General features: G+C 41.4%; 1 protein-coding gene across 3 annotated transcripts in view; it reads left to right on the top strand.

Annotated features, from left to right (window-relative positions):
• The first annotated feature begins 254 nt into the window (after positions 1–254).
• Positions 255–15,972, top strand: part of QRICH1 (glutamine rich 1) — a 49,271-nt gene continuing 33,553 nt past the window's right edge. Inside the window, exons 1-3 of one of the 3 annotated variants that reach the window (XM_036868130.1) lie at positions 763–1,088; positions 1,908–1,967; positions 12,166–12,495. In XM_036868130.1, coding sequence (XP_036724025.1) covers positions 12,187–12,495 — 309 coding nt within the window. In that variant the 5' untranslated portion in view covers positions 763–1,088; positions 1,908–1,967; positions 12,166–12,186. Of the gene's footprint in view, positions 411–762; positions 1,089–1,907; positions 1,968–12,165; positions 12,496–15,972 lie in introns of those variants that run through there. The other 2 variants (XM_036868129.1, XM_036868131.1) reach the window with 2 other exon arrangements.

The raw sequence follows: 15,972 nt of genomic DNA, 5'->3' as shown, positions 1-15,972 counted from the left end.
GAGAGTGAGCTTCAAGCCCAGGCCTGCCCAGGCTCCAGGGCTAGGCCGATCTTCGGCCCTGGCTCCGCCCCACATGGAGGGGCGTCTGAGGGCGGTACGCTCCGCCCTACACCCCGGGCTCCTGCCGCTCCTGCAGCCCTAGGCTCGGCCTCTCTCCTCTGCAGAAGCGTTCCCTTTAAGGCTGGCCAGGAGGCAGCCTTAGTTCTCGCGGGATTCGACGCCCCAATCATCGCGAGAGAGGCTTTCGGCACTCATTGGCTGTGAGGGTTGAATGTAAGATGGCGCCCAGGGAGCTGTGAGGGGAAAATTCTGTCGGTCTTGGAGCGGCGACGGCAGAACCGGGGCCCCGAGCGGTGCGGCGGGGCCGGCGGGTAGAACGGCGGCGGCGGCGGCGGCGGCGACGTCGCCGGGTGAGGGCTCCAGTTGGGGCAGGGATGTGGCGGGGTTGCGGGCCTGAGACAGCGGGCCCACCCCACACAACGGCGGGCGGGGGCGGGCGGGCCGCTGCCGCTGGGCCCAGGAGACCTCGGGGCGGCTCCGGAGCCGAGAACGACCCAGGGCTCGCACGCCCCCGCCCCCTGGGTGGGGGAGGGGCGGTTCGGGGATTCGGGTGGGCACGGCGCGCGAATGCGCTTTGGTGGGCGCGCGCGGCTGGGGCTGTTTATATGCTCGGGGGCGCGCGCGCTGTGCGGCCTTCCCGGTGCGCGTGGCCGCTGACGTGCGCGTTCCCGACCCGGATATCTCGGCTTTTGGAGCTGCAGCCCGTCGGCCAGAGCGGCTTTCTGGGGCGCGCGCCCCGAAGTCGGGGGTCGCGGGCAGGCGCGCGGCCTGCTGTTGGGTGGCGGCACCGCTGCGCGGGCGCGCAGGACACCCCTGCTGCGGGGAGGGGCGGCGGGCGGGCAGCTTGCAGTTTGGAGAAGGTTGTGGGTTGGACCCTTCCTGCTCAGGTGACGTCCCCGGACCAACGGGGCCTAGGCCTGAGGAGAAACCAACCTGCTTTGCGGTCTGGCTTGCGGCCCCGCTCCTCTGCGAAGTGGGCGAGATTGCTGGTTCTCTAAGAATGAGGTGTCCCGAGGCCCATGTGCAGGGTGGGTACTTGGGAGGGTGCTACCCTGATTCTGAAACCGAGCTCTGTTCGTCTGTGAGGGCAGCGAACCCCGTCGACTTTCCTCACCTTGTTTTGATGCTTTGTGCTGGAGAGGGAAGGCAAATCCTAAAAGGCCCTTCAGTGGTATTTGTTTTCTTGTCATTAGAAAGTAATTCTTCATTAAAGCGCAATTCTTAGACGTCACCTCTGTGCGCTCCGGAAGGGGATCCACTTCTATGGACACTGTGAAACTACCCAAGCTCTAAATTGCCACTTTAAATCCTGAAATGCAGCCTTTTCCTCTGTTTGGTTGGGAGGGGCTTACTTGTACTCTGTTAGGTTAAAGGGCCCGCTATTGCTCAGCCAAAAAGTTGCTCAGAACGAAATTGAACAATCTGATAATCAGTGCTTTGCCGTCTTTTGTAAGTCCGAAGATCCGCAGCAGATCTGAAATCTGCCGGCAAAGGTCACTTTTGATACAGGATTTCAATCCTTTTCAGCTTTTTTATTTTTTTAAATCCCAGCACTGTGTTCTGGTGCCAGGGGAGTTCTAGGTTTGTCCAGAGAAATAGGTACTTCTTTTTTCTAAGACAAAATATGTGCTAGTTTACGTTTTACAGTTTTGCTTCATTAAATTTAAGGAAAAAGAAACTAAGTGGAACTAAAATTAGCAATTAAATTTGAAAATGGTGGGGGTAGAAAACTACCTAAATACTGTATTATTAGAAAGCTCTTAATATACTGTATTATTTTAAGAACAAGGTTAAAATTTTAAAAGAGGCTGAGGATGGAAGGAACTTCTTTGTTCTGTCTTCTTTAGAATGTTACAGGTCTTAAGAACTCAGGACAAGCAGCAGAAATGCATGCAACATGGTGACTGGTGAGTTAGAATTATTCATATGCTGGAAATATGTGTGCAGTTTTTTTCCTGGTAATATTGAAACGTTAGAAATCCTGCCAGTCATTCTGGGTGCTGTCTGCCAGAAATTAGTAGGTGCTGGAAAATTGAATATGTGGGAGAACTGGCATCTTTGAAGCCAGCCAGTTTGCTGCTTGAACAGTGTTTTCCTCTTAAAATGTAAGTCAGTGCAACTTTCAGGTTTTAGCATGACAAGGCATCAGCTTTTCTAAGGATCCAAATGGTTCAAAGACAAGCAGTCAAGTTTATCTAGGATACACTTAAAATATTAATACACCATTTAGGCCTGCTTTTTCTGGAATTTTTAACCATTACGTTTGAGGTCTGCCTTTTAAATTGGTGTTTGTAGGTAATATTTTTTCATAAGCTCATTAACTAAGATTTCCTTATTAAAAGATGTCCTGCTTCCAGTCTTCTGTGATGAATAATTTGTGTACCTCTCCATGAACGTCTGCCTTTCCACAACCCCTTTCCACTTATGTTGCCATTTTAAAGGAAAGATCAAATTGTGGTTGAAGTTTCATGTAAATTTGAATTGCTCCAAAAGGTAACCAAAGTTAAGGGCTCTGGGTGTGGCTGTGCTCCATCATGACAGCTTCAGAATCAGGGATTTCTTCCTTCAAGCTTGCATGCCTTCTTTTAATTTAATCAAGTACAAGTTTGTCTTTGATATGTCATGCTTCTTGCTTGTGTACTTTTAATTTTTATTTAATTTATTTATTTATATTTTTTTATTAATTTATTAATTTATTTATTTTTGGCTGAGTTGGGTCTTTGTTGCGCGGGCTTTCTCTAGTTGGGGCTACTCTTCGTTGTGGTGCGCGGGCTTCTCATTGCAGTGTGTTCTCTTGTTGCGGAGCACGGGCTCTAGGCGTGCGGGCTTCAGTAGTTGTGGTTCGCGGGCTCTAGAGCGCAGGCTCAGTAGTTGTGGCGCACAGGCTTAGTTGCTCCGCGGCATGTGGGAATCTTCCCGGACCAGGGCTCGAACCCGTGTCCCCTGCGTTGGCAGGCGGATTCTTAACCACTGCGCCACCAGGGGAGCCTGCTAGCGTACTTTTTAAATGGCCACCCTTTATCTGTAATGGTCTTTTATTTCTCAGCCTCAGAATGAAGTGTTATATGAACACCTGTTCTTTTCAATTTCTTTGTAGGTAGTTGCCCTGAATTTTGTTCCAGAGGTTTTAAGTCCTTTCCAGGCTTCACTTAAATGCTCCACTAGTTTTTTCCTAATTGTCACATTGGATTGTGATTTCTAATTGTAGCTGCATGAAGAAATGATAGATTAACCCCTTGCTTTGCTGAAAAGGGGAAAAGAATGGTCCTTTATTGTCACACTTTAGGCTAGGGCAAAACTGTAGGTAGAGCTGGTGGACTGTGTCAGAAAGCTCTTTTTTGCATGTGCGTTTGAAGTATCTGTCTATACATATTAATTCAGTAGATCTGTATACAATTTAATGAAAAATTATAAAGTGAACCACTGTGTAACTAGCACCTCTTCAAGAAATAGAACAGTGCCAGCACTTCTGAACCCTTCATGAGTCCCTTCCTGGTTGCAGCTTCTCATTCCCTAGAGACAATGACTATTCTGAATTCTGTGATAATCATGTTCTTTGTTTTTCTTTTTACTACCTTCGTATCCCTCAACAACCTAGTTTTATTTAATTTTGAATTTTATATAAATGGAGTCATGCTGTTTTGTATCTTATTCTAGCATTGTGCCTGTGACGTTCATCCACGTTGTGTGCAGCTGTAGTTCATTCATTCCAATTTCTGTATAGTAGTCTGCTGTTTGAACAAACCATAATTTATTCACTCTATTATTGATAGACATCTAGATTCCTTCCAGTTTGGGGCTATTAACAATGCTACTATGAACATTCTTGGTTAAGTACATTTGTATAGGTGTGTGTCATGTACATCTAGGGATAGAATTTGCTGGATCATGTGGAATGGACGTTTTCAAACTTCACTACTTAACGCAAACAGTTGTGCCAGGTTACAGCTCATCAGTCGTTGGTAGGAATATGAGTTTAAGTTTCTGGTTGAAAGTGTGTTGTCCAGAACTAGAACCATGGTGAAAATGCCCCTATATCAGGGACTTCTCTATCTGGTGAAGACATGGGGCAGATGAAATTATCCTAATGGGATAATTTCTATCACAAACCGTGTGGTGGGTTAGTATCTTTAAGAATAGAACTGTGTCTCCCCATCTGCTTCTTTGAAATGACTCCTTATGTTAATTAGGACAAATGTGACTGTGACTCCTTAAAATGGAAATTGATGTTTTTTTCATGTGAATGTGTTCTTCAAACCAGAACTAAGCTATGAGGAACCATTGCTAGTAGATGCGAGCCTTAAGAGGGGCCCAAGAGCATGACCATTGGGTAAACAGGAAGAGGCAGGGCTCTGAGGCAGCTCCGAGTGTCTTCTCTTAGTTCATCACATATTCAAGACCCACCCTGCAGAGCTGCATGGGGGCCTGGAAGAGGTACCAGATTCGAGGGGACCCAAGAAGGGATGACTCCCCTGAGTACTTAGGCCTTCCCTTAGTACTGAAATAGAAAAAAATTAGCAAACAGAAATGTAATAGATTGTTGCTTTGGAGTAACCTTTTCCTCTTGTGTACTAGAGATAAAATAATTAGAATAATGATAACTGTGGTATACTGAGGGCCTGCTCTTTGTCAGGCACTGTGCTAAGCCCCAGTAGAAGGAAGTACAGGGGAAATAACCAGTAAAAATGTGTGCGGTTGTAGTGAAAATTTCCTGGGTCTGTTGGTGGGGGGGTTGGTTTGTCTATTGTTTTGCAAAGCAGCTATGCTTAAAGTATTCAGAAGCAAATGCTTGGCTACAGACTCCACCCCAAAGAGCCCCAGAGTGTTTTCCCCTCCATTTCTGATTCCCAGAAATTGGGAGTACTCAACTATCCCTCCAGCTTCATGTTTTTCAGAAGTGTTTTAGTTCATCAGTTTACTTAATGCTCCTCACTGAGTCTTTGACTTGGGGCTAATTAAGGATCTTCTTTCTTTTGGGGTTATAGAGTGTAGTTTCATTAAGTTTATCCATTTTTCTTTCTCTGTTACCAAGGCTCAGCCTTATGTATCTGGTGAGCAACGTCTTGAATTTAACAGTCTTCATTATTATGCAAGCTTCTGTTGCTTGATGGTTTTGTCTTTCAGAGTTTCAGATTTTGAGGGAAAAATCAAACTATGAACAACCAGAATTGTTTGTTTGTCTGTTACTGATTGTTATTGTGGTATAACCACTATGCAGAAAGGATTACTTTTTAACTGTCTTTTTGGTTTAATACAAATTGCGGAAAATACAGGAGTGTATTAAACAGGAAGAAATTTAAGTCCTCTGTTATTCCACACTACCCAGGCATAACTGCTGTTATGCCAGTTTTTCTTCTTGGGTACATAATTAAACCATACTGGGATATATAAATACAATTGTATTGGCCTCCTTTTTCCCACGTAATGTGTCTTCTGTGTCACTAAATTTTTTTATTTTAAAACCAAACGTTTTGTTGGGGGAAGGTGGATCTTCTAGGTATTAACATGCTTTTTTTTTTTTAAGTTACTATGTTACAGAAGGATCTGTGGAATCACACAAAAAGCTTGGAAGCAGACCTTCTTTATATGAATTTGATATATAATCACAGTGGCATTTTAAATCAGCGGGCAAATAAATTTCAGTAATTCAGTAAATGATACAGGGTTGTTGGGTCTTTGGAAATAAAATTAGGCTTTTACTTCACACTATGCAAAATAAACTCTAAATGGATCAAAGCATTGTATAAATAATTATACTGTAAATTTAAAAATTGTAAGTGAATGAGTTTATGGTAAAGGCAGACTTTTTCTGAGCATAAAAGCAAAGGAAGAACCTATCACCACTATTGAGAATATGTTTAATTTTTCTCAGTGTTGTTTTTTACTCACTGACTGGTCTCAAATATTTAAATGTATTTCTGAAGCCACCCCAACCCCCCCATCCCCCGCCCCAAGCAGCACTTTTGTGTCTGGTCAAATGCTGACTTAGTGTACTTTCATTATTGGAATGTGTCAGTCTGGTAGATACTGCCAAGTGAGCACGTTAAAAGGACAAGAAATGAAACCTTGTGTATAAATGAGCAGATTGGAATATTCTTTCAAATTGGCCTTTTCCGTTACATATTTTTTTAAGTTCTCCATTGAATTCATTATTTGTTAATATTTAGCTTTCTCTGATTTAGTGGTTCTCAGATGATTCTGTGGACTTGTACAGTCAGTGAAGAACCTCTTGGGGGCTTAGTGAAAGGAAAAAGCAATGGGAATTAGGAAGTAGTAGCTTCTGCTTAGAGCCAACAGTAGACTGTAAGGTTGGAGCACTGCAGAAGGTTTTATAACTTTGGAGTCTCAACTACTTAAAATACATGGCTAGCTATAAACCAAAAGGTGGTTTTGTCATAGGATATTTCAAATATTTTCATAAGAACAGAGGAGAATATAGTGAACCTGTGTATGAACCTTTATCAACGTTTTCTAAGTTTTATAGAATCTTCCCTGCTTAAAGGTGTGTGGTCTTTTCTTTTTTTGATGAAAACTTAAAGAATGAACTTTGGGGCTTTATAGCAGATACTTTTCCAAGCTTTTATTCCATTCTTTCTGAGAACTGAATATCCATCTTATTTGCCATTCTGCTCAGGAAATAAATTTACATTTGGACTATTCTTGTAGTGACTGTTTTGAATGTAGTATTCTAGAAGTACTGACAGGTAGGATTTATTTGGAGCAGAATGGTTTTTATCATCTTTGGAACCTTGATTTTTTAAAGATTATTATTATTTTTTTGGCTGCGTCAGGTCTTAGTTGCAGCACGCGGACTCTTAGTTGTTTAGTTGCGGCATGCATGTGAGATCTAGTTCCCCGACCAGGGGTCGATCCCCGGCCCCCTGCATTGGGAGCGCGGAGTCTTACCCACTGGACTTACCAGGGAAGTCCTGGAACCTTGATTTAAAAAAAAAAAAAAATGTTCTGAGTTTGATTTGGTATGAAATGCTGTGTTGTTAAAACTAAAAGATTGATTAAACAGAAGCTATACTCACTTAGCTAAATGCTTGTCAAAAATAGAGGGCATGGAACTTTAATTTCCTTATCTTACATGATGGGAAGTCCAGAGATACTATAAAATTAGTGTGCCTACAACTAGAGGTTTAAAGCTATGAAACTGATCATGACAAAAATTAAAATATGATTGGCAGGGGTTAGTGAGAGGAAGGTGATTTAAATGCCCTAACACCTTTCCTAGAGGACAGACCAATATTTAAAATTGGTAGATCAGAAAGAGAAAAACAAATACCTTATGCTAACACATATATATGGAATCTAAAAAAAAAGAAAAAAAAATGGTCAGAAGAACCTAGGGGCAAGACGGGAATAAAGATGCAGACAGACCTACTAGAGAATGGACTTGAGGATACAGGGAGGGGGAAGGGTAAGCTGGGACAAAATGAGAGAGTGGCATGGTCGTATATACACTACCAAATGTAAAATAGATAGCTAGTGGAAGCAGCCGCATAGCACAGGGAGATCAGCTCGGTGCTTTTGTGACCACTAGAGGGGTGGGTAAGGAGGGTGGGAGGGAGGGAGATGCAAGAGGGAAGAGATGTGGGGACATATGTATAATGTATAACTGATCACTTTGTTATAAAGCAGAAACTAACACACCATTGTAAGCAGTTATACTCCAATAAAGATGTTAAAATAAAATAAAATAAATAAAAGTGTACTTAAAACTGGGGAGTTAGTAATTCAGGAAGCTAAACAGTTATTTTGAAATATTTAGGTAGATTTTTAAAAATCAATTAAATTGTGGTTTTTCTATTAGAACATATGAAGCCTTCTTTTAATAGAGCAGGATTTTCCCTCTATTTATGGTTCACTTACATTCTTAATTTGGAGAAAGCGGTTTAAAATTTTAGAGAGTAATTTTAAACATTTAACATTTAATTTAAACATTAACAGTCTGAACTGTGCTATGAGAAAAAAAATGAGTTGTCTTGCAGTCTTTCACAATTTTTGGCCACTTATAAAACCCCCTCCTTCCTTAAAAAAAAAAAAGAACCAGAGGTCACAGCATACTTAGCTGTTTTGTTTTGTTTTGTTTTTTAATTAATTAATTTATTTATTTTTGGCTGTGTTGGGTCTTTGTTGCTGTGCGCAGGCTTTCTCTAGTTGCGGTGAGCGGGGCTACTCTTCGTTGCGGTGCGTGGGGGCTTCTCATTGCCGTGTCCTTGTCTTGTTGTGGAGCACGGGCTCCTAGGCGCGCAGGCTTCAGTAGTTGTGGCACATGGGCTCAGTAGTTGTGACTTGCGGGCTCTAGAGCTCAGGCTCAGTAGTTGTGGCGCACGGGCTTAGTTGCTGCACGGCATGTGGGATCTTCCCTGGCCAGGGCTCGAACCTGTGTCCCTAGGCAGATTATTAACCACTGCGCCACCAGGGAAGCCCCTACTTAGCTGTTTTTACTTTTCATTTTATACCTTGCTATATTATTTGAACAGTTTTTCTAAGAAAGTAGATGTGTTACTTTTACCCTCCCCACCAAAAAAAAACAAAGACAACCCCCCCCCGCAAAAAAAAACCAGGTGGAATTCTACACTGAAAACTGAAGAAAGCTTGTGTCTAGGAAGAAAAATTGGTATAATTCTGCTTTGTACTTAATATCAGACTTCAAATGAGGCTTAAGCCTCCTTGATTACTGAAACTTAAAAGAGTGAAGGGAAATAAGGTCACTAGGAAGATTCTGTGGACTGCCTTTACCGAGCAATATTTGTGTGAAGGTTTTCTGGTTCTGTAAACTTAACTTTCAGTGTTTCTTTGTATTTGTGCTTGGTCATATTTATATTCTCCCAGATTTGAAGCAGAAAAAGTTTTTTTTTTTTTTTTGCATGATTTGCATGATTCTCTATACTTTTTAAAAAATTGCTTTGATACAGTAGCTACGATTCTAGCACAGACAAAATTCAAGCAATCTCTAAGTATTTTACATGAATGCAACTAATTATTGAAGAAAATTAATTTGGGGAAGTGTAAATTTCAGTTGCCCTCTGCTTTTTTTCTATAATGGAGGTGAAAAACTGAAATATGTGCCAACATGGTAGAGAACTGGTTAATGGTTGTTCACACTCTCTCCTTTGTCCCTTATGAGCAGAAGGGTGTATGTAATTGGATATTAGAATCACATATTGTGAACTTTGTAATATTAGTGGGTCTATATTATGAGAGATGCTTCCTTAAGAGGGAAATTTCAATTGTGATGCTGTTATCAGAGGGAAGCTTTGACACATTCTGTGCCAATGTGGTTAGTGACTGTTTGTGGGTCACCTATGCTGGAGTGGCCTGCTCTGAGTATGAAGTGCTTGTCCTTGATGCCCCTCCTACTCTATGTGCCATGGATATCATTGATAGCTTAATCTTGAAGTCTCATAGAAGACCTTCTAATTTTCTGTCCTGAGAAAGATAACTGAGAGCCTCTGCAACGGAGAGAAGGGAGAACTGGGCAAGGGAGATGGTTAGAAGAGAGGTGACAAAGGGACAAACAAGTGTTAAATTTCCAAAGACAAGAGGCCATCAGCAACAGCTTCACCTTGCACTCACTCCCCTGACCTGTACTTGCCGTTCTCTGTACTCTCTTGTGCTTGGGGTTTCCTAAGAGGTGGAGGCTTTCCTGAGAGTAGGGGTCTAGGCATTTTAGACAGGATAAGGTATATGTAGTATTCTTTATTTATGGAGAAATATATTTACAATATATGATGGGCATCATAATAAAAGGTTTATTGCTGGGTCTATTCTGTTTGAAAGTACCTGAATATAATTTGTATACTATACTTAAACAGCTTCCCACAGGAATATTGCCGGTGTCAGTAAATTAATAGCAGTAAGGATCATATTTTTCCTTTAGTCTCTTGCCCTGGATATATAGGGCTTTTTTTCCCCCCAAGGTATAGATTAACCATTTACTAGAGAAAAGCATAACATTTTATGGTTGTAAGTTATAGATGTTACAGGAACAGAGTCATAATCCTTTTTGTTCCACATTGAATTCCAAGTGCAACAGATATATACAAAGTACCTACACGTATCAGCCATTCAGAGAGGACCAGGACACAGTCCTGTCTACTAGAGTTTAGAGCCAGGTGGAAGATATATGATTACCCACACACCTTATATCTGTTAACAGAAGACAACATCTGGGCAGTGAAAGAGAGACTCATATTTCTAGTCGGTTGGCTCAAGGAAACAAATCACTTTTCTAGACATTTGAGATTGACTGAGAGTGTTTTTTTGGCAAAGAGATTCACTTGGTTTGTGTAACTTTCATATCCTGCCATTGCTTTTGTCCTGGAGGTGGTACTGGTCAGTATGAGTATGGTATGAAAGCAGCAGTGACAGGGCCCTCAGCAGTTCATGGATAGATTGCATGGTTGTCTCCCAGGTGATTGAGAGCTACTATCCACCCTTGCAGATTAATTCTTTTTTTTTTAATTTTTTAAAATTTTAATTTTATTTATCTTTTTTCGGCCGCGTTGCGTCTTCATTGCTGTGCGTGGGCTTTCTCTAGTTGCGGCTAGCGAGGGCTATTCTTCGTTGCAGTGCGTGGGCTTCTCATTGCGATGGCTTCTCTTGTTGAGGAGCACGGGCTCTAGGCACAGGGGTTTCAGTAGTTGCAGCACGTGGGCTCAGTAGTTGTAGCTCTCAGGCTCTAGAGCGCAGGCTCAGTAGTTGTGGCGCATGGGCTTATTTGCTCCAAGGCATGTGGGATCTTCCCGGACCAGGGCTCGAACCCCTGTCCCCTGCATTAACAGGTGGATCCTTAACCACTGTGCCACCAGGGAAGTCTCCAGATTAATTCTTAAGGTAAATACCCTGATGAAAAACTTGCAGAATTGATTTCTGAAGTGACCTAGTTATTTAAGGTACTATTCAATTTTCTCCCCCCACTTACTTTAATAGAATAGTTAATAATTATGTGGCACTGATATATGTCAGGTACTTTTCTAAGTGCTTTACATATATTTAATTCTCAAGTCAACTTTTTGACGTACATGCTATTTTAATATTCCGATTTATAGACAAAACTAAAGTTAACTGACTTGTCCAGGGTAACACAGCAAGGAGAGTTCCAGCTGGGTTTTTTTTTTTAATAAATTTATTTTATTTATTTTTATTTTTGGCTGCGTTGGGTCTTTGTTGCTGCGTGCCAGCTTTCTCTAGTTGCGGCAAGTGGGGGCTACTCTTTGTTGGCGGGCTTCTCATTGCGGTGGCTTCCCTTGTTGCGGAGCACAGGCTCCAGGCGCGCGGGCCTCAGTAGTTGTGGCACGCGGGCTTCAGTAGTTGTGGCTCACGCGCTCTAGAGTGCAGGCTCAGCAGCTGTGGCACACGGGCTTAGTTGCTCCGCGGCATGTGGGATCTTCCCAGACCAGGGCTCGAACCTGTGTCTCCTGCATTGGCAGGCAGATTCTTAACCACTGTGCCACCAGGGAAGCCCTCGAGCTGGATTTTAAACCCAGGAAAGGCTGGCTCCAAAATCCATGCTTTTAACCAGTAAGCTATGCAGCAAAGAATGTGAGCAGTAATACAGCAAAATGGGATTTTGGTGTTTCTGGTGGGAAATGAACACATCCCTTGTCTCCAGGGTCTTGCCACAGCTAGGTGGCATAGGTGTCCCTTCACTGTAAAACATAGTTGGCAGTGGAAATAGAACATGTTGGTAGGAATCCTGGCTCCTACCTTCCTTGGTAGTCCTCTCTGATGGTCACAGAGCAGTGTTGCATGTGACTTTTCTTGTCCAGTGCTTGGCTCTGCAGAGAAGATGGGATTGGCCTAGTGCTGGGTGGAGAGTGTATTTGCAGCCCGTTTCATCCAGTACTGTGACACATGCTTTTGTTTTTTGTTTTCAGTGTGATAGTTTGATTTAAGAAATGTTTATGGAAACAATTTTCAGATGCCATTAACTGAAAAAAAAATAAGGTTATTTAATAAAATCTTACTTTGGATTCCAGATATATACAGCTGCCCTGAATAGTCCACACTGATGCAAGAGTGATTGCTCTGTGCATTTCAGTATGTTAAAACAGTGACATAGTTTTGACTTCTGTCCATTTATTTTATTTCTAGGAACCCTAAGGACTCTGCAATATGAATAATTCTCTGGAGAACACCATCTCCTTTGAAGAGTACATCAGAGTGAAGGCGCGGTCTGTCCCGCAACACAGGATGAAGGAATTTCTGGACTCGCTAGCCTCTAAGGGGCCAGAAGCCCTTCAGGAGTTCCAGCAGACGGCCACCACTACCATGGTGTACCAACAGGGTGGGAACTGCATTTACACAGACAGCACCGAAGTGGCCGGGTCTTTGCTTGAACTTGCCTGTCCAGTCACCACCAGTGTTCAGCCACAAACCCAGCAAGAACAGCAGATCCAGGTTCAACAGCCACAGCAGGTTCAGGTAAAAGGGAAATAAATGTTGAGGTGCATCCTATTGAATAGACTTTATTTGCCATCAGGGTTTTGGTTAGTAGAGCATCACGTCTATATACAGATGTCAGAGATTATTTTCACCAAGGGGAATATTCTGGTTTTTTTAAAACATTTTATCTTACACAAGGGCTTTCATAGTTAACATAGACTAAAAATATTTACAACTACTGTAAACTTAAGAGGCTACAGATACTTGCCATTTGCTTTGGAGAACTGAACAGTATAGAAATTAAGAGGTCTTTTGGAACTGGATTTGGATGTGTCACACTGTGTGTGACTGAAGCTCCCCTTCTGTCTGTGTCACCCTGAGCAGATCAAGAACATAGGAGGGCTAGTCTTAGCTCATTACTAAAAGCATGATATTTGGAACTTTTTTTTTAAATGGAAAGGCTCTTATTCATGTAGTTGTATGATTCCATGACTCAATGTCACCTGTAAATTTCTAGGCCTGCATTTGATATTTATAAACCTCAAGAAATAATGCTAATTGATAATATGCTTACTGAAAGATGAGAAACTTAATACATTTGCCGAGAAGGTAAGTTTTCCTCTTTAGGGGTCCTTATGTGAAACTAAAACTCTCCTACAGTTACAAATGCTGCTTTCTTGCTATTGTCTATTGTGGTTGCATTTCACTTTGCCCTCCATGACTTCCACCAAGAGAATAGGAAAGGGAGTAGAACATGATGGAGAGGCAAGAGTGTGAAGAGGTGTGTTTGGTGAGATAGAAGGTTTTGCCCCTTAGCAATGTAGGTGAGTATATTGGAAGGACCTGGGCTTTGGAGTTGCATTCCTGGGTTTAAATTTGACCTGACTTCTTATTTGTTGATATTTTCTTAATCTTTTTAGTGCTAGTTTTTTCATCTGTCAGTAGGGATAATACTATTTAGTGAGACTGAATGAGATAACAAGAAAGCATCTGGCACATGGAGGGATGCAGTTGTTTATTCCAGTCTCTATAAGGAAGGAAAGGTACAGGAAAGGTAAAAAGGGAAGGCCTGACTTTTCGGTTGAAGAAATTATTCTGTTTTTTACTGCTTGGATCTTCTTTTTCGTAAGATTAAAATAGTTTGGGATTTGAGTTTAAAGTGTTTTTTGAGACTTTACGTTCAAGATAGCTAATTGAGATCACCTATTAGTATCATCATTTTTCCCAAACCCCTTGTAAATGGAAGAAGAAATAAAATAATAAATCCATGAGATAGGTTCAATATGGTGGACTCATAAGAACACATATTTTCCCATCCTCAGTGACTGAAAAGATACTTAAAAGTTTTTTTTTCTAGCAGTGCTGGGGGAAAAAAAGTGCCATCAAAAAACCCACTAAATCTTAACCTTTAAAAATTGTGAATCACTATATTGTACACCTGTAACTTATAAAATTGTACAGCAACTAAACTTCACTAAAAATAATAAATAGGGAATGATTTTTTTTTTTTAAACCCACTAAATCTGAGGAATTGCTGCAAGAGAGGAAACAAACAGAATCAGGTGATAGAGGAATTCATCTAAGAGAGAAACTTTTAGGAAAGATGGAGCAGTTCTCAGGGTCCCCTAATCCAAGAAGTAAAGAATACAAAGAGTAGAAGGCTCCTTTGGGGACCCACGTGTTGGGAGTTGACCAAGGACTTTAAAACATATACACACTCGTGTCTGCATACATTATGAGTAGATACCAGGTATAGGATGAAAGTGGCTCTGCTGATCAGTGAGGAAAGGATATATTCCATTAGTGGAGTAAGGCAGTCTACTCCTCTTTTGGAAATAGTCAGATACCTCTCATAATTAAAATAAGGTCCAGATGGGTTGAAGAGTCAGATAACAAGAAAACAATGAACTATGAAAAGGCAGTATAGAAAGTTTCTGTAATTTTAGGTTGTGGAAAGCCTTCCTAAGGAAAGAAGTAAACTCTGAGATAGCTTTTCCCAATCTTTTTTTACCCTGAAAGAATCTTTGAACTAATTTTCAGACCTCAGGGGACCCCTGCATAAAAATTACTATATTTACAGCCCATGGAATGTTAGCTTGATCAGCAAGTGATATAATAATTCAATAATAATTATCAGTGCTCTTTTGGTAAGAATCATATTTTTTTCTACGGGTCACATTTTAGCCAGCCTGTTAGGCGGCTATTTATGTGTGGTTCCCTTTCCCACACAGGTTATCAATTTTAATTCAAGTTATTTGTGTAGGTAGAGGAAACCTCATTTTTTCCTTTAAAAAAAAATTTCCTAGGTGAGGGTTTTTTTTTTGCTTTATTCAAGTAGTTCTAAAAAATCTTACCACAAATTTCTACCGTACAAGTTGCCAAGATATGGTTTGTGGTATATGATATGTGCAAAAGTAGTTTTTATCCCCTTTATTTAAAATTAAAAATGACCTTTTAGGGAATTCCCTGGCGGTCCAGTGGTTAGGACTCCACACTTTCACTGCCAAGGGCCCAGGTTTGATCCCTGGTCAGGGAACTAAGCTCCCACAAGCCGCGTAGCATGGCTGGAAAAAAAAAAAAAAAAGACCTTTTAGCCAAGCATTCTTGGACCAAAGTTTAGTTAAGCCTAGTTTACCTTTCTTGAGACTAATCTTTCTTTCCTTTTCATAAATTAAAAAAATTTTTAAGACAAATATATTTTCATTAATAACTGTCTTAAGCCAAATGGAATTTAATTTTTCTAAAAGTTGGCTTTGTAGATTTAATTTAAATAAAGATTGTAAGTTGTTATTAATGTTATATGAAAGTTGACAATGTTAATAAATCTAAAGCTATCAAAATCATAAGCCAGGAAATTCCCTGGCAGTCCAGTGGTTCGGACTCGGCGCTTCCAGTGCAGGGGACCCAGGTTCAGTCCCTGGTGGGGATCCTGCAAGTTGCGCAGCGTGTCCAAAAAAAACCTAAGTGTCTTAAATACAATAAAAACTTGTTTTAAAAAAAATCATAAGCCAGACAATATCAATAAATATATGGCTAAAGATACAACTTTATATAAGACTTCGGAAAAACATTTTCTGAGTGACAGAAAATATGGGCCTAGCAGTTACAAAATTATTTTATACACATGTTGTTTCTTGATCTGTTTTATAGGTCTGTATATTCTTTCTTTAAAGGTATAATTTTTAAAAATTTTTTATTTAATTAATTTATTTTTGGCTGCATTGGGTCTTCGTTGCTGTGCGCAGGCTTTCTCTAGTTGCAGTGAGTGGGGGCTACTCTTCGTTGCGGTGCGCGGGCTTCTCATTGCGGTGGCTTGTCTTGTGGAGCACGGGCTCTAGGGCATGCAGGCTTCAGTAGTTACGGTGCGCGGGCTCTAGAGCGCAGGCTCAGTAGTTGTGGCGCACGGGCTTAGTTGCTCCGTGGCATGTGGGATCTTCCTGGACCAGGGCTCGAACCCTTGTCCCCTGCATTGGCAGACGGATTCTTAACCACTGCGCCACCAGGGAAGCCCTAAAA

This window comes from Balaenoptera musculus, chromosome 11 (genome assembly GCF_009873245.2).
Source record: "Balaenoptera musculus isolate JJ_BM4_2016_0621 chromosome 11, mBalMus1.pri.v3, whole genome shotgun sequence".
In the NCBI taxonomy this organism is placed as follows: domain Eukaryota; kingdom Metazoa; phylum Chordata; class Mammalia; order Artiodactyla; family Balaenopteridae; genus Balaenoptera; species Balaenoptera musculus.
This window is presented reverse-complemented; position numbering and strand designations above follow the sequence as displayed.